The sequence below is a fragment of the Pleurodeles waltl genome, chromosome 10, assembly GCF_031143425.1.
Source record: "Pleurodeles waltl isolate 20211129_DDA chromosome 10, aPleWal1.hap1.20221129, whole genome shotgun sequence".
Taxonomy (NCBI): Eukaryota; Metazoa; Chordata; class Amphibia; order Caudata; family Salamandridae; genus Pleurodeles; species Pleurodeles waltl.
Genome location: NC_090449.1, coordinates 20099386 through 20123864, shown reverse-complemented (window position 1 = coordinate 20123864; position 24479 = coordinate 20099386). Strand labels below are relative to the sequence as shown.

Below are 24479 nucleotides of genomic sequence, written 5' to 3'. Positions count from 1 at the left end.
AGCACTGTGACACTAGGACGGTATTTCACCGGTCGGGTCCCAGATGTTCTAAGGTAAAAACCTCCAGAGACAGAAATGTCAGACAACTCGTACCTGGATTTGATCCAGAGTTCAGGAGCTCCAGGCTGCTGATGTTTCCTTGCGCGTACTGAGCAAATAGCTGAACAAACTTCTCCTTGGCTGGATTTATGATGATCTCACGTGGAGGGTCATCTACCAAGAAAAGAAATTTAGGAGACAGATTGAAAGGCTGGTAAACAGTGGAAAAAAGAACAATGCACATGCCACAGATGAGGTGTACTTAGAGGACACTGGGATGTGGGAAGAGAGGTATCCTATTAAAATGGGATGTGGGAATTGTGGTATCTTATAACCATGGGATGTGGAAACAGTGGTATCTTATCACCATGGGATGTGGGAACAGTGGTATCTTACAACCAGACTCCTCTAGCGACTGCAGCTTCATCGCCAAAGTATCGGATTATCAGTACTTCCAAGCCCAAGCAAGGACGAGAAAACTCCATGTATATGGAAAAGAGAAGTATAACTACATCTAAGAAAAGGCAGAGGAAGTCCGACAGACCTATCCCACTGGTTGCACCGACGGCCATGACAGGAACCAACAACCCAATTTACACTTACCAAGTCACCACCCTTTTTGCTGGCTTCAGAGTTGAATAACACCACCAATCTTTCGCTAGACAAAAACTCCCAGCACATCAGAGACACTTGTAATGTGGGTACTGGCAGGGTACCCCATTTTGTAGCCACACTCCCTGTACCCACAAATATGGTGGTGGCATTAATGACGGAGCGTCTGGCACAGAGCTTTTAGGTCTCGCTTGAGAGAGTGCTGGCGCTATCGCTTGCAAGACTCTTTGGTAACCTACACTAGGCTTAGAGATCTCCCACTGCTTACCATTGGCTGGCTTCATTGTCACTCTTTTGCTTGTTCATAGTTTCAGTGCATGTGGGGTTCACTTCCCATTCTTGTGTTTGACCCTCCCCTGGATCATGACCCAAGTACTTTTGTCCATCCACTGCTTGCATTATTGGAGCTACTTTTTTCTTTTTGTTGCAGCACTCCATGAGGATCCATGTGTTCAAAAGCTGTCTCTCTAATGTGATTCATCCCCCATACTGCTCTGTGTTGCTCTCTCTTATCCATGTGCATATGTCGTCCACCCAGTGCTTAATTTGAGCCAATGGTTTCCGGTGTGGGGCACTAGCACTTATTTCTGAGGGCTGGCACTTATTTTTCTGCCTCAAGCATTTACCTCGAGTAAAAGACACATAGGAAAGATGGAAGAAAAGAAAACCGAAAAAGTGTCACAAAGGAGAAAGCAGAAAGCTGCAAGAGTGACCTGAAGGGGCAGGGAGTGGCAGTAAATGGATTAAAGAGGCCCGAGATGGCTTCAGGATTACGCTGCCTCAATATTCAGTGCTCGCACTTTTAATTGTAGGAGCCGCGTGTTTCAGAGGAGAGCTTTGGGTACCGGCACCTTATTATTTACAAATTAAGCACTGTGTCCACCCCAACTATCGCCTGTGAGCTGTTGTGCACCCTGTAGCGCTCTCACTTGTGTGTTTCTGGCCCCCATACGTGCTCATGTTGCCGGCTCCCCTGCTTCTGTGCCCGCTCACCTAACATGTTCTTTCGTCCATGCTTCTGTGCCTCACTTCCCCAGCTGCCTTCACTTATACACTACTGGAACCCGTTAACATTTAAAAAAACTAAAATTGTAATGAAGTGCCTGCTGGGCTGAGTCATTTCGTAGGTGGGCAATACGTTTAAAGCGCAAAGGTGCCTACCAAATGACACAGCCCCGTGGCTGCGCCAGTGTGATTATTTTTTTGTTCCTCTTTTTGAAAAACATCTTTTCTTTGAGCTGCACACTAAATGCTTCGATGCTGTACAGCATGAAGTAAAGAAACTGGCACAGCCAGTAGGTCTCTAAGGCGAGACCTATTGGCTTTGCCAATGCTTGCTCCTACAGAGGCTGCTCCAGTCTTGGTGGCATAAGCTGCCCTAGGAGAACCCCTCCTCGCTCCCCTGCAACTGTGCAGGCTAACTCCAAGTACAGCTGCCTTCCTCTGCAGTGTGGTTGAGGCATCTTCATCACACCAGAAGACACAGCAGACAACGCTTACCTCACTGAGGCTCCAACCACACACTCTCCTGAATCTATGTTTCTGGAACACCACCACCTAGCGGCGAGGCCTGGAAGAAGTCTGCAAAGCTTTGAAAATCAAGGCCACCGAGCCGTGCACGTGCATATCTACAATATGGCCTTAAGCCCACGTGATCTATCCCCCTACGAATAACTTTCAATTCCAGTACACCAGATGGATCCATTCTGGGGGTGAGGAGAGTTAGCAATGTGAAGACACTTAGATCTAAGGGTCACAGGAGACTTTCATTTATGCAGTGTATCTGCATATTCCTTACTCTTCGGACTAGAACAATGGCAAGGCCTGCCCCATTGCTTCTAAGAGAGTCAATACCCTACCAGACCTTGCAAAGTGCAGGGATGCCCATAGCAAATTCTGCACTGAATCATACAAAAAGGCGATGCGCAGAATTATTGAATCAATCTTTTTCACTGGTAATTACGCAAGGCCGCATCCCAGGCTATTGTTCTTTCGCTCACTAAGCCACCTCAGATTGGACTCCGCTATATGCAGCTCAGGCTCGACTTTCCCTTGACAGGAACACTCCAGCCTGAACGGCCATGTCAGGCCCTCCCTGAACTTGGCCACAAGCACCCCAAGAAAGGTTTCACCCTGACTGGGGTCTTTAGGGGGGCACAGCTTGGTTCCAAGGGCACAGTGTACATTGGACCTATGTCTGGGCACACCTGTCCCACTTAGGGCGTCGCACTAAAGTTCACCAAAAGTGATCGATAGAATGCTTGAATCAATCGTAGCCAATGGGAATTACTCAGGGCCGCCTCCCAGTACATCATTATTTTGCACAGCAAGCCACTTCGGTTCAGACCCAGCCATCAACCACCAGGCCAGGTCCTCCCTGAAATGGAACACAAGCAACCCAAGGCCTGTTTTGCCCTGACTGGGGCTCTTCAGTTGGGTCAGGAAAGGATGGGTTGGAATGCTATCCTGACCCGGTGAATAGACGTAGTGCAAGGATAACTCCCATCACGTTTTGTTTGTTTGATGCCATGCTCTAAGTGGGCAAGGGTGTTCCCAGAAGTGTGTCTTGTGCTCATTGTGCCACTGGAACAAAGCTACATCCACAGACCCTCTGACAGATCTTCCATTGTAGAATGGGGAAGATCAAAGCCTGGGAGAAGCCAGTATCATTTTGTAATTGCTGCCAAGGCATTGACTGCAGCAGCCTTCAAAAACGTTTCAAGGACCAGGAGTTGAGCAGAACTGGGCTAAGGATGAGTTGTCTGTATCCAGTCTTCTAAGTGGCAGCCTTGGGGCAAGTGTAAGCCCAATGAATGCTGGATCCCAGTACTGATTGGACTTTTAAGTCCTTTTGCTGTTTTGGCAGGGTTGAAAAAGCTGTGGGTTGGACCAGATAGCACAAGTCCAGGCTTGCAGAGCTCACCATCTAAGATTCCATGGTTATTTGAGCACAGCCATGAAGAGGTTAGGCACTGTGGCCCAGAGGGGGGATGTGCTAAAGTTAAAAACAGGCACGATAAGCCAGGCTTAACTTCTTGATGCTGTGACTGGATAGCAACAAAAGCCTGCAGGGTATGTGGGGGAAAAAAGTGCAATGCATTGTCCCGGTTTTCAGATCTGAGTACACGGGTAGCTTTGAAATACACAAGAATAACAACTCCAATATAAAAGGTAGGACACTACCTGAAAAGGAAAGGGTCACTTCATTAACCACTGCAACTCAGAGCTTGGTAAAGGCATCGTTCAAACAAGGGTGTGAAGAAATGCACATCCGCAATGGGAGGTCCACATCCTGGACATGAAGTTCCCAGGCACAAGATGTCCGAAGCATTGCTATGCTATGTCTGCCGGCCATTCCAATTTGACACAAAAGGCTGCTGCAAAGCCTCATTTAATTTTTATTATTATTTTGTTGTTGTTGTTGAGAATGCAGCCAGTGGCATTCCTACCAAGGGCCTGAATACGAGTGTGTCAGTTAAACCCCGTTTACACATGGGCCGGAATTACGAAGGTATTTAATGCATCTAATAATTATGGAATGTGTTAAATATCTCAATCTTTGTTAAATGTCAGAAGGTCAAACATGCAAAATTTAACGGGGGAAAAGCAAATGGTATTTTGTGTATCATGTAGATTTTGGTGCGTTAAACACCAAAATCTACGTTATTCCTCACAAACTCATAATAGATGATATTGATCGTGCCCGAGAAATAATGTACCCCGTGGTACCATTTATCAGGTGTGTTAAATGACACCTAAACCCATACTCAGGTCCCTAGACTTTAGGCAATAGTGCATGCTGCTACCAATGAGAGACACAGGAGCACTGTGTGGTAAATACCATATATTTATAGAAACAGGAGATGGAGGGGCTGGTATTGGGTAACTTTAAAAATACCTGCCTAAAAGGAAAACTATGCTCAATTCTGCCCCCCCCTCCCCCTCATCCCCCCCAAAGCGGTATGATTAACAAGCATTGGCAAAAGCCAGTAGGTCTTGGGAATCCGAGAGCTATAGGCATTGGCAATGTAGAAGTATTAGTGTACAGGGCTGTTTTTACTGATATACACAAATGCATAACCATTGATAACGGCTATAGCTCTCGGACTGACGAGACCTATTGGCTTTCCCAATGCTTGTTTTATTTATGTTTCACAAACATATGCAATATGTAAAAAAGAAATGCTGGGCCCTTTCAGGTTACAGCTGCTCTCAATGAAATATTTAACAGCATAGCCTGCCATTGCCCCACTGGAGTTAATGATAGAAACTCTGCCACCAATGGGATTACATGCTCTTTCTGCATCAGGCAATTACTGCGAGCAAAAGACACATATGGGAAAGACAGAGGAAGAGAAAGACGGAAAAGCATCTCAAAGTGAGAAAGCAGAAAGCTGCAAGAGTGACCTGAAGGGGCAAGGAGTGGCTGTAAAGGGATTAAAGAGGCCAGAGATGGCTTCAGGATTATGGTGCCTCAGCTTTCAGTATTTAGTTTTCTGCATCAGGCACTTACTGCGAACAAAATAAACATATAAGAAAGATGAAGAAAGAGAGAAAGTGTCACAAAATGAGAAAGCAAAAAATTATAGAACTCCGTGTACTTGTCCCCCCACAAAAAAAGTAAAATAACTGGAAAATATGTAAAGCACTTTAACAGGGCATACTGTGGCTCCCACATGCTGAAAACAGATATGCATGACTTTGCTCCCAAGCTGAAAATCAGCATGTGGTGTAGACTTACAGCTGGGCCTGTAAAAGGCACACCTTTGGTTTACTTGTAAGCAGTGCTTGATTTGAGCCTGCGTTCTAGTAAGCAGTGCTTAATTTGAGCCAGTGCTTTCCGGTGCGGGCACCAGTACTTTTTTTTGAGGGCCAACACTTATTTTCAGCATCAGGCATCTACTGCGAGCAAAAGACACATCTGGTAAAGGCAGGGGAAGAGAAAAACGAAAAAGCGTCACAAAGTGAGAAAGCAGAAAGCTGCAACAGTGAGCGGAGGGGGTAGGGAGTGGGTGTAAATGGATTTAAGAGGCTGGAGATGCCTTTAGGATTATGGTGCCTCAGCATTCAGCAATTCCTTTTCTGCATCAGGCACTTACTGTGAACAAAATAAACATATAAGAAAGAATGGGAAAGAGAAATACGAAAGAGCGTGTCAAAGTCAGTAAGAAAATGCAATATATCCAAGATGATTATAGAACTCCGTATATTTGTCGACAAAAAAAAAAAATACATTAATTTACATTTTCTAAGCACTGAAACTAACAGGGCACATCGTGGCTCCCACATACCGAAAACAGAAGCGAATGCCTTAGCTTCCGAGGTGCAAATCAGTGTCCATTGTAGATTAACCCTGTGTGAATATATGATTTAAAGGGGCAGCAAGACACAACCAGTGCTCCTCACGTGCGGTGGTTCACGCATTTAAAAGCAAAATAAGGAGTCCCAAAACAGTGGAAGAAAATGGCCACTGCGTATGTTTAGTAGTAGTTGGGTTGTGCGTTCGGGGAGGGCTAAACCCCGGAAGAGGCATGACGTATGCATGCCCTTGCCAAATGAACAGAGCGCACAAAGGAGTGATGATGGTGCCAGCAAAAGGGAAACCTGTGGGCGGGCTGAAGGCCACAAAGTAGATACAACATATCTCGGTTCGAGACAGCGCATGTGCTAGAGCCGAGACCTAAAACGGGTAAGAAGCACAGAAATTAGTATGTGTTTTCATTGACTGGTTTCTGCTGGGTCTACATGTTTCACGCCACTCTTTCCTGTGGCTAACTTCAGGACCAAGGATCTGACTCTCTGACACCTCTTGTAATTTTATATAATACAGAAATGACAGTCACTCACTGCGTGCATACCCGAACAACAACACTTACTTAGCGAAGAGTTCTGCCCATACCTGTGAAGGCAATGGGAGAAAACAAATAAACCAAACCCAGAGGATCATGCATTATTCATTAATGCGGGTTACTGTATCAGCATCCTCCAAAACAACCACCACAAAGTACAGTGCAAACTTTGTGCAGTAAAACTGGGTATATTCAGAGCTGTTCCAAGTGAGCACTTCATATACTGAAGTGGTGATACATCTGTGTTGAAACACACTTAGTGACAGAGATCCACACTCATACTGATAATGAACAATACATGCACGTAATCAAGGATTATACTCCATAGAGCCTCAGGCGGCAAGACGAGCCTGTAGTCACACTCTGTGTAAAATAGTTCAGATACACCATATCAGTGAGTATCCCTTCGACCTCCGATACACCAATAAAAACTGCTTCAAGGTCCCGTCTCAGCCCATTGACCTAAATTATACTGCACCAGGGACTGAATGTTAACTGGCCCCTGCAGCTGCTGGGATATTTATCTGTATAGCGAACAAAATATGTCAAAAGGTGCGCGTTGGTCATCGCCTCCGGTTGCAGCCAACTATCCTGTGCACCTATGTATCATTAGAGCTGAGGTCTTCAAACATTTTGATGCCGGGACCCCCTCTTAAAACGTTTTAGGTGTAAGGACCCCCTCCTGATAAAAATTTCTAGAACCTGGTACTCCTCGTCATCAACAATAATAAACATCCCCATTTCCCACAGCAAATCATTTTTACAGTGAGGAAATATTAAACAGAGTTTAGCAAACCACAGGTCAGTGAGTGTGGGGGTGTGGTCAGGGGTATGGCTAAAAACAAAGGTCCTCATTTATGAGGATTTGGCGTAGGACAGTGCCACAAGACTTCTTGCAACACTGCCCTACGCCGATACAAAAGGGCAGGAATGGACTGTATTTATGAAATACAGTGCATTCTGTCCCTTCTCACTGCGCTGGTGCACAAATTGCTGCCTAGCGCCAACAAAGGCAGGATTGTTTTTGTGCAGGAAGGGGCACCTTTGTGCACAAAAGCAATCCAGAGAGGCATTGTACCTCTTTCTATATGTGCGGCAGATAGCAACACACATGGAAAGAGGAAAAAACAAGGAGAAATTAAAACATTTCTCCTCATTATGCCTGCTCTGGGGAGGTATAAGGTTTTGGCACTGCTCCAGTTTACGTGATTTTCTAAATCTGGGGCAACGTCAACATCAAAATCCATGCGTGTTGCATGGGAACATCCACCACTACACCCATGGAACGCCTCCTTGACGCAAAGTAAGACAATGCAGTGGCTTGTGCTGCTTTGCCTTACTCCATAACTACAAAGCCATTCAAAGCCACGCAGGGTGGCTTTGCGTCACCTCATAGGTATGATTGAGAGGCTTGCCCCTTTGGAGCGTCAAAAAAAAGTGATGCTCCAGCAGCGCAAGCCTCTCATAAATAAACCCAAAATATTCTCTACGTTTTTTTAAAAGTCTTTCACCATCAGGTAGCTACATATAAAATAATAGGGCGCATAAATGAAAAATAAATAAAATAAAGTTGCTACTCAGTGGGAAATGCACCATAGTGCATAATGAAACCTCTAGTAGTTAACGCACTGCAGAGGTCTGTGTGTAACCGGAGAGGGTGACAGAACTAAATCTTGGTTGGTGCAGTTGAGAATAGTGACTTGTGTATTTTTAGTGCCATGAGGTCACAGCCTGTGACAGAAAGCACTGTGGATATGTAAGGCATTATTTTACACTTGCATTACACACAGTATAAGATAGGCCACTACAAAAAGGTTTAATATAAAACAGTGCTTCCAAAAATGTGGATTTAAGTCAAATCAGAGCATATGCAATACCTTTTTTTGAATAGCTGTCCCTTCAACACCTCCAGGTGAAGTAAGTACTGTGTAAGGAAAATGTCACTTACCCAGTGTACATCTGTTCGTGGCATGAGATGCTGCAGATTCACATGCTGTGCATTCTCCTGCCATCTAGTGTTGGGCTCGGAGTGTTACAAGTTGTTTTTCTTCGAAGAAGTCTTTTCGAGTCACAAGACCGAGGGACTCCTCCCTTTCGGCTCCATTGCGCATGGGCGTCGACTCCATCTTAGATTGTTTTCCCCGCAGAGGGTGAGGTAGGAGTTGTGAGTATACTAGATGTGCCCATGCAATGGAGTAGCTATGTATGTACATAATGTGTATTAAAATAATATTTATTTACAAATTTTCAATTTTCATTCAACTAATTACGGCTACAGGCTCCAGGGGAGGTGGGAGGGTGCATTTGAATCTGCAGCGTCTCATGCCACGAACAGATGTACACTGGGTAAGTGACATTTTCCGTTCGGTGGCATGTGTAGCTGCAGATACACATGCTGTGCCTAGACTAATAAGCAGTAATCTCCCCAAAATGCAGTGGCTTAGCCTGTAGGAGTTGAAGTTGTCGGAAATAATGTTCTTAATACAGCCTGTCCTACTGTGGCTTGTTGTGTTTCTAACACATCTACACAGTAATGCTTAGTGAATGTATGAGGCGTAGACCAGGTGGCTGCCTTACAAATTTCCGTCATAGGTATATTCCCCAGAAAAGCCATTGTGGCGCCTTTTTTCCTAGTGGAATGTGCTCTTGGTGTAATAGGTAGATCTCTCTTTGCTTTAATATAGCAAGTTTGAATCCATTTAACTATCCATCTGGCGATGCCTTGTTTGGATATAGGATTACCTGCATGAGGTTTTTGGAAGGCTACGAACAATTGTTTTGTTTTACGAAATTGTTTTGTTCTGTCAATGTAATACATTAGTGCTCTCTTTATGTCTAATGTATGTAAGGCTCTTTTGGCTACTGAGTCTGGTTGTGGAAAGAAGACTGGGAGTTCCACTGTTTGGTTTAGGTGGAATGGTGATATGACCTTTGGTAGGAATTTGGGATTTGTACGGAGAACCACTTTATGTTTATGTATTTGTATAAAGGGTTCTTGAATAGTAAATGCTTGTATCTCACTTACTCTTCTAAGTGATGTGATAGCTATTAGGAAGGCTACTTTCCAAGTTAAGTATTGCATCTCACAAGAGTGCATGGGTTCAAATGGTGGTCCCATGAGTCGTGTTAATACAATATTAAGGTTCCACGAAGGTACTGGTGGTGTTCTTGGGGGTATGATTCTTTTTAGTCCCTCCATAAATGCTTTGATGACTGGGATTCTAAAAAGCGATGTTGTATGTGTAATCTGCAGATAGGCAGATATTGCAGTGAGATGTATTTTAATGGAAGAGAATGCTAGATTAGACTTTTGTAAGTGTAATAAATAGCTTACAATGTTCTTTGTGGAGGCATGTATTGGTTGAATCTGATTAGTGTGGCAGTAGTAAACAAATCTTTTCCATTTGTTTGCGTAACAATGTCTTGTCGTAGGTTTTCTAGCTTGTTTAATGACCTCCAAACATTCTTGTGTAAGGTTTAAATGTCCGAATTCTAAGACTTCAGGAGCCAGATTGCTAGATTGAGCGATGCTGGATTCGGGTGTCTGATCTGTTGTTTGTGTTGTGTTAACAGATCTGGTATGTTTGGTAATTTGATGTGAGGTACTACTGATAAGTCCAACAGTGTTGTGTACCACGGTTGGCGAGCCCAGGTTGTTGCTCGGAGTATTAGTTTGAGTTTGTTTTGACTTAGTTTGTTGACCAGATAAGGAATGAGTGGGAGAGGGGGAAAAGCGTAAGCAAATATCCCTGACCAACTGATCCATAACGCATTGCCCTTGGACTGAGGGTGTGGATACCTGGACGCGAAGTTTTGGCATTTTGCATTTTCTTTTGTTGCAAATAGGTCTATGTTTGGTGTTCCCCAGCGTAGGAAGTGATCCTGTAGGATTTGGGGATGAATTTCCCATTCTTGAGTTTGTTGGTGATCTCGACTGAGATTGTCGGCTAACTTGTTCTGAATGCCTGGGATGTATTGTGCTATCAGGCAAATGTGATTATGAATTGTCCAATGCCAAATTTGTTGTGCTAAGAGACACAGTTGTGACAAGTGTGTCCCCCCTTGTTTGTTGAGATAATACATTGTTGTCATGCTGTCGGTTTTGATAAGAATGTGTTTGTGGGCTACTAGTGGTTGAAATGCTTTTAATGCTAGAAATAAATGATTTATGTGAAGTTGTTTTTGTTGATTGTCCCATTTACCCTGTATGCTGTGCTTGTTGAGGTGTGCTCCCCACCCCATCATGGAAGCATCTGTTGTGATCACATCTTGAGGCACTGGGTCTTGGAATGGCCGCCCTTGGTTTAAATTTATAGGGTTCCACCATTGAAGCGAGAAGTGTGTTTGGCGGTCTATCAACACTAGATCTTGAAGTTGACCCTGTGCTTGTGTCCATTGTTTTGCTAGGCACTGTTGTAAGGGCCGCATGTGTAATCTTGCGTTTGGGACAATGGCTATGCATGAAGACATCATGCCTAGAAGTTTCAGTACAAACCTTACTGGGTAGTGTTGGTTTGACTGTATGCTTGATGTTATATTTTGGAACGCGTGGACCCTTTGTGGACTTGGAGTGGCAATTGCTTTTTGTGTGTTGAGTGTTGCTCCCAAGTATTGTTGTATCTGGGATGGTTGCAGATGTGATTTCTGGTAATTTATAGAGAACCCTAGTTTGTGTAGAGTTTCTATAACGTATTGCGTGTGAAGAAGACACTGTTGTTGAGTGTTAGTTTTTATTAGCCAGTCGTCTAAGTATGGGAATACGTGCATGTGCTGTCTCCTTATGTGAGCGGCTACTACGGCAAGGCATTTTGTGAATCCCCTTTGGGCTGTTGTTATCCCAAACGGTAACGCTTTGAATTGATAGTGTACGCCGTGTATTACAAACCTTAAGTATTTTCCGTGAGAAGGATGGATGGGTATGTGAAAGTACGCATCCTTGAGATCCAATGTTGACATGTAGTCCTCCTTTTTTAGTAAGGGAACCACGTCTTGAAGTGTGACCATGTGGAAGTGGTCTGACTTTATGAAGAGATTCAGTGTTCTGAGATCTAAGATAGGTCTTAACGTTTTGTCCTTCTTTGGAATTAGGAAATGTAGTGAGTAGACGCCTGTTCCTTTCTGATGGTTGGGTACTAACTCTATTGCTTGTTTTTGTAATAGTGCTTGGACCTCTATTTGTAATAGAGGTAAGTGTTGTTTGGACATATTGTGTGCCCTTGGGGGCACATCTGGTGGGAAATTTGTGAATTCTATGCAATAACCATGTTGGATAATGGATAGGACCCATGCGTCTGTGGTAATGTGTGTCCAGTTCTGATAGTATGCGTTAAGTCTCCCCCCCACTGGTGTTAAGTGTTGGGGTTTTGTGACATTGGAGTCACTGTTTGGTTTGGCTTGTTTTAGGTGTCTGGAACTTTCCCCTTCCTCTTGGGAATTGTCCTCCTCTATATGAGCCACGAAACCCTCCCCTCTGGTATTGTGCCTGATAGGTGGGTCTGGTTTGCGAGGTGGAAGGCTCTGGTGTTTACATTCGAAAACCCCCTCTAAATTGTGGCTTTTTAAAATGTGCCTCTGCTCTGTGGGGAGTAGAGCGCGCCCATGGCTTTGGCCGTGTCTTTCTTTAACTTTTCAATTGCTGTGTCCACTTCCGGCCCAAACAATTGTTCTTGGTTAAAAGGCATGTCCAACACCGCTTGTTGGATTTCTGGCTTGAATCCAGAGCTTCTTAACCATGCATGCCTGCGAATGGTTACCGCAGTGTTGACCGTTCGTGCTGCCGTGTCTGCAGAGTCTAGTGCGGACCTTATTTGGTTGTTGGATATTGCCTGTCCTTCTTCCACAACCTGCTGGGCACGTTTCTGGTGTTCTTTGGGCAAGTGTTGTATAATGTGTTGCATCTCGTCCCAGTGTGCCCTATCGTAGCAAGCAAGTAGGGCTTGCAAATTAGTGATCCGCCATTGATTGGCTGCCTGTGCTGCCACTCGTTTGCCCGCTGCGTCAAACTTTCTACTCTCTTTGTCAGGCGGTGGAGCGTCTCCTTACGATTGAGAGTTTGCCCTCTTTCTTGCTGCTCCTACAACCACCGAGTCCAGTGTAAGTTGTTGTGTTATAAACACAGGATTCGTTGGGGGAGGCTTGTACTTCTTCTCCACCCTAGGCGTGATAGCCCTTCCTTTAACTGGCTCCTGGAATACCTGTTTTGCATGTTTGAGCATATCCGGGAGCATTGGCAGACTCTGGTAGGAAGCGTGGGTGGATGCCAAGGTGTTGAACAGGAAATCATCCTCTATTGGCTCAGAATGCATTGCTAAATTGTGGAACGTAGCTTCCCTGGATAGAACCTGCGTATATGCAGTACTGTCCTCTGGAGGTGACAGCTTTGTTGGGTAACAATCCGGACTGTTATCTGATACTGGTGCATCATATAAGTCCCATGCATCAGGATCATCCTGTGTCATCCCTGTATGTGTAGGTGACTGCATTGGAGGTGTTCCCAACGGAGACAGTTGTGGTGAGTGTAGTGGGGAAGGTTGTGGAGAAAACCTTGCTGGTGGGGATTTTGTCTCTGGCCACCTTCGCCTTCGGCTGCATTTCTGTCTCCTGAAATGCCAGTTTTCTTTTGGTTTTAATTGGAGGAAGATTTTGCATTTTTCCAGTCTCTTTCTGGAAATGCAACCTCCTTTGCGTATGGTCTGGTTCATCCATACTTATTTCCTGCTCAAACCTGTGTCTTTCATGCATTTGGCTGGAAAGTCCTTGCTCTTCTGTGTAAGAGCTTCTTTTCGGCTCCGAAGCTGCTTTTTTCGGTACCGATGTTTCAGAAAAAGTATTTTTCGGTTCCAATGATATTTTTCTCACTTTGGGTGAGTTGAACTCTCGGTGTCGAGATCGTTCGGTGCCGGAATCTCGACCGGAGTCGGAAGTCTTCGGCAAATCTCTGGCCTTTTTCGGTGCCGATGTTTGGTCACCTTCTTTTCGATGGGTTAAGCAATGACCTGCTGTCGGTGGCGTCCCCTTGGCCTTAATGATCTTTGTGTGAGTTTTGGACAGGGCAGTTTTACTCCCTGTTCTCTGCATCGTCGAGGGTCACTCACTTTCGGATTCGTCAGAGTCCGTCCCCTGGATGGTAATTCTTTCCTCCTCTCCGCCGTCGAGTTGTTCTCTCGGTGTCGACGCCATTTGCAGTCTTCTCGCTCGTCGATCACGTAGGGTCTTTTTAGATCAAAACACTCGACAAGCCTCACAAGTATTCTCCCTGCGTTCTGGTGATAAACACAGATTACAGACCAGGTGTTGGTCTGTATAGGGATACTTCGAGTGGCACTTCGGACAGAAGCGGAAGAGGGTCCGGTCCATTAGTCTTCGACGATGGATGTGGTCGGGCCGACCAGGCCCCACTGAAGAACGGAAGCCCCGAAGGGCCGCCGGAGCGCTTCTGCGATCGGTGCTGATACAATAACACTAAACCGGTACCGAACGAGAACAATACCGTCGATTTTTCGATATTTAGCTAACTTTCCCGATTCGAAATACGGAGCGAAGAGGAACACGTCCGAACCCGATGGCGGAAAGAAAACAATCTAAGATGGAGGTGACGCCCATGCGCAATGGAGCCGAAAGGGGGGAGTCCCTCGGTCTCGTGACTCGAAAAGACTTCTTCGAAGAAAAACAACTTGTAACACTCCAAGTCCAACACTAGATGGCAGGATAATGCACAGCATGTGTATCTGCAGCTACACATGCCACCGAACACACAATTACAATTAAAAGCACGCACTTCACAGCGCAGTTGTTAATTCTTTGCACTACCCTCAAAAAGAATAAATGTTTGTCCTCTTACAGCTTTGAGTGTTTCGATAGTTTAAAGCTGCTCCCAAGCACCCTTTACATTTGCACATCAGCTGGTAGAGCACGTTTGTATATCATTCTGGAAGCAGACGCCCTGGGATGAAGATCTCCTTAGCTGTCTGTGCAGCTTTCACAGTACAGGAGACTCAAATAAAAGTTTAGCTGAGGCATTTTAATGATTGGCTGGGGGAATGCGCGACCTCCTTTCCAGGAATCCACGGCCCCATTGGGGGTCGCGACCCCCAGATTGAAGACCTCTGCATTAGAGGCATAGGTGAAACCACTTCCGGGTTACTGCCTCGCCATAACCAGTATGCAAGGGAGAGTGTAATGGCGCCACCTCTTATACGGAGGCGCCCACATGACTGCCACGCGCGCTGTACCTCATGTGGGTGCTGGACAACTAGTCCGCATACATCAACAACATAGCGGCAGCACGCGGGCTACTTCCTGTTCTGTTTGTGTTATTTTTATCATTCCAATCGTAAACTGACGCCACCCGGGGCTGGGTGCTCAAAAGATGATCTGCTTCTTCGTACCAGTGAAATGGCATTGCTGCTTGAGTTTAATGCAGTATTTATGGTAATGTGCTAAGCATTACTGTGATAAAATATTTAGGGGGATTGTAACAAAGAGAACCTATTGAATACTTTTCCTACCAGGTAGTAGGCTTTACTTCATGAAATGCAACTGTTAATTGATTTCAACTGAAAGTTAAATACTTGAATTAATTTAGTTTGAAAAATAAAAATAAAACTCGAAATCCATGGTTATCACACCCCCATACTTTGTGTGATTCAAAGCGAACCACATCAAAAATCGCCCCAGGGCTGGGGAAAACGTTTTGCAGGGAACACTAACCCAACAGTCACTACACCATGAATCTCATATACCTATTCATCACACTACCAATATACTGTGAGGTGGGATATTATAGCTCGGAGAAAAATTTATACATAGCTGAGGGAAACTATCTTGTGAACAGGACCCATGGGATGTTGTCGTTCAGGCCTGTTGTGTGTATCTAATTTAAAGACCCAACTCTGTTCCTTTTCCAAGAGTCTTTTCTCACAGTTCACCACTTGTCCACTGACAGTCAGACACCATATTTTTGTTGAAGCTCTTCTACATCTGGTATTGCTATGGTGTTCCTCTATCCTAATCTTCACCTTGCGAGTTGTCATCCCAATGCAGTATAATGTGCATGGACAGATGATCTTGTATACTACTCTTGGTGTGTTGCAATTGGTGAAACTTCTCAACGGGTATTATCGTTGAAGGTAATCACCTTAGTGGCCATCTATTACCGGCCCGCATGAATAATGCCTTATCACTTGTTGTGGTATGCCCGTATATGGGGGGTTGCTGGTAATGGATTTTCTGAGGCGGGTATGCACCAGGGGGCCCCTCAAACCTCCACTTAACCTGTGTGAAACCATGGGTTTTGGTAGCTGTACTGGGCCACCATTCAGAATGAGCCAGCGCTCCTTAAGGATCTTGCGGACTAATTCTGATACTACATTAAAGGTGGCAACTCCGATACGTCTGTCCACCTTGTCCTTCTTACGGGCGCTGTGCAACAATGCCTCCCTATTGTTGTTGCAGGTCTGTTTCAGTGCCCTTTCCACTGCACAAGTAGGATCATTTCTAGCCTTAAGTTTACCAGGTTGGTTGCTTGTAATTTTGAATCACTAATGTCAGAGCAATTCCTCCATAAACTCAGAAATTGGCCGACAGGAAGGTTTCCTTCAAATGACGTGGATGAAAATTATCATACATTAATAGGCAACAGTTGGCTGTCAACTTTTCATGAGTGGTTGTTTTAAATGACCCCTGATCAGCTATGATGTTTAGGTCGAGAAACACTAGTTCCCTGTTACTCATTGCTTAAGTAAATGTTACAAACTCATTTTGTGTGTTAATCGACTGACACAGGTGATGGCTGTCCCCTCATCACCAGTCCAGGTCAATAGGACATCGTCTATATACCTGTTCCAGAGGGTAATTTTATCCAAGTAAGGTTGTTAGAACATAAGATTCTGTGTGTCTCTTAAGTGGTGTACATGCAGATCCGCTATGCTCACTGCAAAGACACTCCCCCATGCTTGTCCCATGTTATTATAAATGTAGGTAACCCTCATATTCAAAAAAGCGTTTTGTTAATGCCCATTTACAACATTCCATGACCACGTTCCTTGGTGTCTGGTAATCCCAATCTACCTCAAACAATACCTCCTCTAAGATGTCTAAGGGTTCCTGCTGAGGGAGGCTGGTATATAAAGTCTCAACGTCAAGTCCCAGCAGTAACTTCGATTCAAGAATTTCTACGAATACGTTTCACTAGAAGCATAGAACTAACAAGTCAAATCCGTAACATCATAAAGAGAAAATTCATATATCATTTTTTAAATTATCCATTCTACCCCACATTTAGCCTTATTTTGAGTGGGACAGTTCTAGTTTTTCTAGCACCTGGCATTGGAATTTAGGATTGACATTTTGAATTGTACCACTGTTAGTCGTGGCTTTAAAATCTCAGCCTCCCAAACACAGCTAGTCAAAAACACAACAGGAATTGCTGAAGGTGCCATGCACAACATGTAGCCTCTTGCAAGCGTGTCTGTACCTCTATGTATTATCACAGTACAGGAAGCCTGAACAAAACAGGCAATTTTAAATGTGGAACCTATCCTCTTGAAAGAAGAGTTGAATATTGCTCTTATTTCACTGACGTAAACAACGACTTCAGCATTTTGGTACCTGCAGCGAACACCTGCAGGGAGATAAATGATGCAAGGGCCACACAGCAAAGGGAAAAGACAGGAGCAAACCCACCACTCTTGGATCTCGGATGCTGTGAATAAGAACACACCTGCCAGGCGAAGAAAGTGGAGGCGATTCCTGTTGTACTGGAAGAGCACTGACCATGGACCTCGCGATCCACAGATGGACATCAGAGAACAGTCACCAGAGTGCTCAACAAAGAAGCCTGAATTCTTATTTACTAACTCATTTGTTTGCCCAAATCTTGTGAAGTCTGCCTGTGCTTAACATCATCAATGTGCCTGACTCTTCAAAGTTTCCAACAATACTTTATGAAAGATTCAAATCTGCGCTCTCAATGGTCACTACAACGGCAACTGCTACAGAAAAAGAGTACTGGGAGTAGATCAACCCCAATCACCCTTGTCCAAGATTAAAAACAATATGTGGCAATCTTGACCATAATGGTTCAAGGTGTCTTACGGAATTCGTTCAAGACTGTCACATCTTACCAACAAACACCTTCATTAAAGTATTGTATCACATAGGTGATTTGTGAGGTAATTTTAGTATCTATTTTTCTCTTAACTGGATCCCTGTTTTATCCAGAAAGATAAAATTTCAGCACTCCTTCAGAGTTCGTTTAACAACAAGGATGAGTCGCCCAGGTGGTATCTTCTTACCTGGGTGGGTCAAATGATGAAGCATGACACTATAATGTGTGTGAGACCACCTAGTCCCTAAAGGGAACTCCCCCCCTCGTCCCTGAACACTCAAACATCACAACCATTTTCCATATCTACGAAGTAGCTCGCCTAGCCGGCGACCTACTCACCTTTGGAACAGGCCAGAGAGGCCTGCTCCTAGAGTCCCACACACACGTTGTTTTATAGTTTCACTACAACGGCAACCACTGTTGTTCACAATATTGATTCACAGATAAGAGCTCCTTGTTTGACATATGTGACTTATAATGAGGGATGTTGTGTACACCATGGCTGGACTGGCCAGCTGGGCAGGCAGGAAATCCCTCGGGAGGCAGTTTCAGCCTCCAGGAGTGGTCGTGCATGTTATGTGATCCCAGCAGCAACTTCAAAGAGTAGCACTGGTTCTATCGCTCATTAGCACATCTGCATATGGGGGCTGAATTTATAATTTTTGCCAGGGTTCTTAAGTTCACAGTCAGGCCCGAACTACACTGTCCTAATGAAATGCATGATCTAAGTGAAAGCATGATTGACACCTACCTGGCAATTCTGCCACATGGCCAGTGTCAGATGACACCTCTGAACAGTCTTCCTGGGTAAACATCTGCGGCTCTGCTTCAAGGGGACACCACAATATTTCAGCCTGGACATTTGATAATGAAAGGTACTCCTCCCGCTCAAGTCCTTTCAAGAGGGTTCCAGTGAGAATGCAATGTCTGCAACAGCTGGCACAAGTATTAGCAGAAGGGGCTGGCAGAACTATCTGGCACCAGATGGAGTTGAACAGAATAAAATAGCTGTTTAGCTTCCAAGCTCTCATAGTCCATCAAAAGATGTGAACACAAAGCACTTTGGGCGAATTTGGGTTTTGTCTAATTCACTTTGGAGTAAAAGCAGGATTTGGTCTTCATAGCAACTTTTTACAGCAGATAGAATTCTAATTTTAAAGGGGAGAACTCTTGCTATCATCAATTGACTTGGTGGTAAAGTGTCAAAAGCCGCTCATCAGTGAGGGGTATGTATTAACATGAGTAGTTATTGAGTAACATGCGTAGTTATTGGGTACTGTCTATCAAACAGATTGCAATTCCGGGGGAAAGGAATACAGCCGATGCCCTGCTAGGCATAGCAATACCTAGGTGGCGAAAATCAGCTAAAAAGTCCTCGAAGAACAGCACATTGAGGGAAATCGATGATTTAATGGAGGAAGTAGAGACGATCTAGAACCGGACCAATTAATTCCTCCACTTCACTAACAAATCGATTGCTTAACCCCCAGGGTAGCTTGTCCCCGTTTTGTTACAAATGGGATTTAAAATATCAAGCCTCCACAACCGGATTCGCTACATGCAGCTTATTCCCTTGATCTTATGTGAGCCAGATGTGACCTGGGAAAATAGGTTTGACATCCTGGCATCTGTGGAGAGAAACACTCAGCCAACTCAGAACATAGTACACATATGTGCTGTCTCCAATACTCTTAAAGCTCCAAAGAGCAGAGATGTATGCCATGTTGTGAATGAACTCAATATTGGGATCATGGAACATCGCGCTGGTGAAGGCTCTCACCACTAAACTCTCTACGATCCTTCCTCTCTCCAGAGAGGGAGTTAATATGAGATACGGGGTGAGTGTGGCCGATCAATGTGAAACGGCTGTTGACGCAGTGCAGCTGAAAATAGTCAGCGCCAGCCACCTGGGAGAGGGAGTTCCCAGGAGTCATTTTTACTGCATCCAAGGAAGACACACCCAGTTGAAAATAACTAGAGGCAAGGAATGAAAACGTGTGAATGGCTGGAATAATCAGTGATGATGATTTCCTGAGTAACAAAGTAACATTTTGGATTCGAGATACGCATAAATGCAGAGCAGTGACACCTTCTGATGTTTTAATGGCCACATGTCGCTCAGCGCCACGCGAAATGCACATCTGCACTGAAATCCTAGCATGACAAGACTTGGTAGACGATCTGGGAGCTATGGAGTTTCATCAACATCCTCCACATGACAGATTCGCCTTAAGTATAAACCGCCTTTGGCAGGCAGATGTGAGGTCTAAAAGGCTGCTACCAACAGCAAAGAGGTCACTGAGGAGCCCTCCCCAGCTGCGGAAAGAGTGGATTGACCTGGAAGCAGAACATCCACCATTGCTCTCCATCCCTCTTGGGCAAAATATATGATGACTGGAATATACTGCCATGGAACAATGCAGGGCTAAAGTCGAAAAAGTCAGATCTCAGCTGGGGGTGGGGTTAATTTATGCATTTGATATATGCTTATTCCAGGAGACCTGATGGATGAACCTGCTTCATTAACTATCATGTGGCTGCTGTTTCTCACGGTCGGGAGATGTATTGCTACATGTACTACGTGCAAGGTGAACAGTGGTGCAGGGTAAGAACAATGAAATATACTATGGACCATTGGCCTCTGCTTCCATTTTACATTGGTTCACGACTCCATTTTGTGGAGTCTGGTTCTGTGCGTAAAGCACTGTTCTGTGTTTTTCCACAAGCTTCGGCAAGCTGCAGGGTGGGGTGTTTTTCTGCTCAACATCCCTCCATCTGCCTGATACGAAGGGCGCTCTTTACATTCCACGAGCTATCAGTTAGGACAACAGGGGGATGCGCCTGTACTCAAGGAGGAATGCAAGCTTCACCTTGGAGCCCTCTTCTGGGAACTTGGCCCGTTCCAAGGAGACGTCTCGAAGGGTGAACAAGGTACAGCTGATTGCACAATTTGTAAAGGAGGGAGTCTTTTTCTAGAAAAGTCTCCTGGGCATTAGTAAATACTATAAAGGTAAGGAGCCTGGATGGACTGGTTTAGGAACTCTGTTCTGGGTTGGACGCAACGCCAGGAGGACTGATTGTCCCGAAGGAGACTCCCTGTGCCAGTCGATTTGGGTTCCACGGCTTTGTGTGCGGCGGAGGGATGCAGAATCTCTTTTCGGTGAAGCCTTTCAATTTAGAAGCATTGAAGCATAGTGTGTGTGCGTGTGTTATATGCACTTATTCTTGCAGTTATTTTCGTGTTATTCTTCATGATATCACAGAGTGTTTATATTCTCATAGTTATTCTCATGTTATTTTTCATGATATATTAGTGTGGTCAGTTTTGCTATATGAGAACTTGCCCCTTAAATAAACTTTATTCTACTTACTAAGGTGTTTGAGAGTGATTGTTTCACATTGTGCCCTAAACTATCCTGAAGAGCATAGTTTTGTTATTCTGAAGAGTGAAGCAACACAGGAGATTCCATCTGGGGGGCTTGCGATCTGGGTGAAAACCTTACTAGATTGTAGAATTAAGTGGCTGTCCCTAAACTCTCCTGATATCCTGGGTTTGAAGATCAGCTCACTTGATGGCAATAACCAATGCATCTCCAATGTTTATTATAGGAATACTGGCAGGAACATGGAATGGGAAACCATATCCTGGTTTAAGACCCATACTGAATGTCAGCCAGGAAAGGGACCATTATGTGCTGTAGGGAACTTCAATGTTACTTTTTAGCCCTTTGATAATTCTGAATATGCCATTACGGTCAATGAGGGGGCTAAATGGGGAATCCTGTGATTAGATTTACCACCTATAGGTGGATGGACGGTCTTGTCAACCCAATTATTGGGAATGACCGCTAACTTGGGTCTTGGAGCGTGTAATGGTCAGTCCCCTACAGCGCTAGCTGGGGCCCAAGCCTATAAAAGGCTAGATCAGTGGAGTAAGATAGATTATATTTTGCTAGATCTCCAACTCTGGCAATATATGACGGTGTGAAGATGCTAGAGAGGCACAACAGTGATCACAATGTCCTTCACCCAACGATACACGGCTATTTGCTACCTAGATTCACAGAATCAACCTGCAAACAAAACGGCAAACTGAGCCTTCGAATAGCAAGTGTGCACTAAAATGGTCCTATGTGAAAAGCTAACCACACCTAATGCCTCAAACCTATAACAGAGTCACAGGCAGACTAGATTTAATGACAAACACGGGCAAAGTAGCCGATGAGTCCACAGGTATCCACGGGGACCTACTCAATGCTTTAAAAGCTATGTTTTGCAGGGAATCCAAGTCTATACCTAAGAAGGGAGCTGAACCCACTTGGTTAAATACACAACACAGCTAAGTTGGTCCTCGTAGCTTCCATCAAACCTAAAGACTGTGAGAAAATCAAATTAGCCAGGAAAATTTATAAATGCACCCAAGCGGTAGCTAAGACTGAAATGGACACCTAGCAAGTGTTTGAATGCATTGTGCCCTACAATTGGGCCGTAGCAGCCAGAGTAGGGGATAATAAATTATTCTGGCATGTAGTAGCCCACAGAAGTAGCCATCGCACATCAAAGATGGACTTGCATTTTCAGCCTCAGGTTTGGGTTGAACGTTTGGAATGTATACACCTGGAAACCAACAAGGCACATAGTGGGTCACAGACACCCATTCACAGGTGATAAGAGAAACATAAAGTCATCTTGTGACTACATTAGAAAAGTCCTATGGTGGCTTCCGTGGGATACCCTGTGGGAAGGTAGGATGACTGGATCAAATACCAGGTGATCGGTATGATTGAGAACCCCATGTACGGTGTCCTATCTAAATAACCTTACAGATTGTATATTGGAGGGCACCAAGCTACCTAAATCGTAGCACAAGACCTAAATTGTACAAATGTATAAAAAAAGAGCAGTCATGATGCTTCACATAGTAGCGCCATCAGCTCAATCTATAGCTTACAGAAGATCTTCTGACACTAGATACTGGGGAAACACACAGGGGTCAAAAGAAAACCAGGTTTTATCGGATCTTCAAGAAGGTTTTCGTCCAAAAGCCAGCTCTGTTGTCCAGATCATTTAACTACATACATTATACCGGAAGACGGACACTAGGAAAGGGCCTTTCATATGTGGCATTTGTTAATCTCAGGTCCGCTTTCGACCTGATCCCCCCCGCCACAGGCTTTGGAATGCCCTGGGTAGTATGGGACTTCCTGAGGACAGTCTATCTGTATTAATAGGGTTACGCAATACTAACTGCGCCCGGGTAAGATAGAGTACTAAGGGTGACGTGACCAGATGCATTCGAATCGAGAAGAGAGCTTGTCAGGGGTGCGCTTTTTGGCGACCCTTTCTCCACTACATATAAATGATGTAGTGGAATATTTGGATCTACCCTACAATGGTGCACCGAAAACAGGAGCACAAAAAAACCTACCATCACTGCGATCCGTGGATGATACGCTCCTAATTTAAAAAAACTCCTTCAGAATTGAAGGCCCTGATTGATCACATTTTGCGCAGAACTTAGGTTGGAGCTAAACACACAAAAAGCAAAATACATGTCCTTTAACGCCTATGAATATAAGGAGGACGTTACAACGCATAACTAAATGCTGCAGATCTTGGTGCTAGGCGGACATGTAATCGGTCGCGGATGCAGCAGACTAATGACTGCGTTCAAATTGCAACATCAATCCATGTCTAAATCTACATCAGAAAACAAAAACGAAAATCTCACCAGGCGCAGAAATATGAAATTCTAAGGGGGCGCTTTATATGGATCTGCGTTAGGGGGACAGATTATGGATACTAGTTAACGATGGAAGAAAACAGACTCATGCGATCATTAGTAAATCTTCCACTGGAGGACCCTTGTCTTCTGTTACTAACCGACTTAGGCTTGCATCCAGTTGCTCATATTGGTAAATTAAGACCACTCGAGCACTGGTACAGCAGATTGCGACAAACAGAGGGGCTCGGCCCGTACATGTCAGCCCTAGAAGGAATAGTACAACCAAGCCGTCATTTAAGAATTCCAGGGTTAGCATATGTTTAGGCTGCGCTCTACCGTTTAGGCTCAGATGCTCTTTGGAAGTCTTCCTCGATGCTCACTGGGGGGCGGGTGGGATCTAGGTCAGTCAAAGAAGAATTTGAACTCTGGAAGAAGACCTGCGCAAATGCACGCCAGACGATTTGAAAGACAGATTTTTAGATCACAAATACTTACCCCCAATTGAGCCCTTGCCAATTTAGCATGCCCAATGGCCAACCAGGTTTATGTTGAATTCAGATACAGGGTCCTACCCACTAACCGCTTCTGCATAGGATGGGGCAGGAAATGTTGCGCTAATAACAGATGCCCAGATTGAAAAACAGAGATGAATCGGTTGCACATTTGTTTTTTGCAATACTTATGCTGTTTTACATAGGAAAATTGATTTTACCATTGTGCCATTTGATAGGGTTCAGACAGTTTGCAGACGTTTTAAGAATGTGAAGAACTAGCACTGATGGACTAACTTTGTAGCATACCACATTTTTCAACTTTTATGTAGACTCCGAGAAGGAAATTCTGTGCTACAGCACAATGCAACCTGGATGGTGAACTGATGAAACGATTGCATATATTTGAGAACATTTGTGTAAGATGTGAATAAGAAGGGAATTTTATGTTACAGCCCACTATAGCTGGATGGCAGATAGATACACTGCCTGTTTTTAAAAAGATGTGATTCTTTTATTGTAGGCTTTAGATGTTCATTAGAACAGATGCTTGATTTCGTTTATTTAAATGTAAAGTGGTGTGGTTGTAAGGATATTTGTATCTGTAGTAAGCACATTGATTGGTTGGTTTTCCAGCTTGCTGTCAATAGCACTTC

At 44.4% G+C, this 24479-nt stretch overlaps 1 protein-coding gene across 2 annotated transcripts in view; it reads right to left on the bottom strand.

The window, feature by feature from the left end:
• Window positions 1-24479, bottom strand: part of IRAK1 (interleukin 1 receptor associated kinase 1) — a 194119-nt gene that overhangs the window by 3422 nt on the left and 166218 nt on the right. For both annotated transcript variants that reach the window (XM_069209461.1, XM_069209462.1), the window contains one exon: window positions 94-213. In XM_069209461.1, coding sequence (XP_069065562.1) covers window positions 94-213 — 120 coding nt within the window. The remainder of the gene's footprint in view (window positions 1-93; window positions 214-24479) is intronic.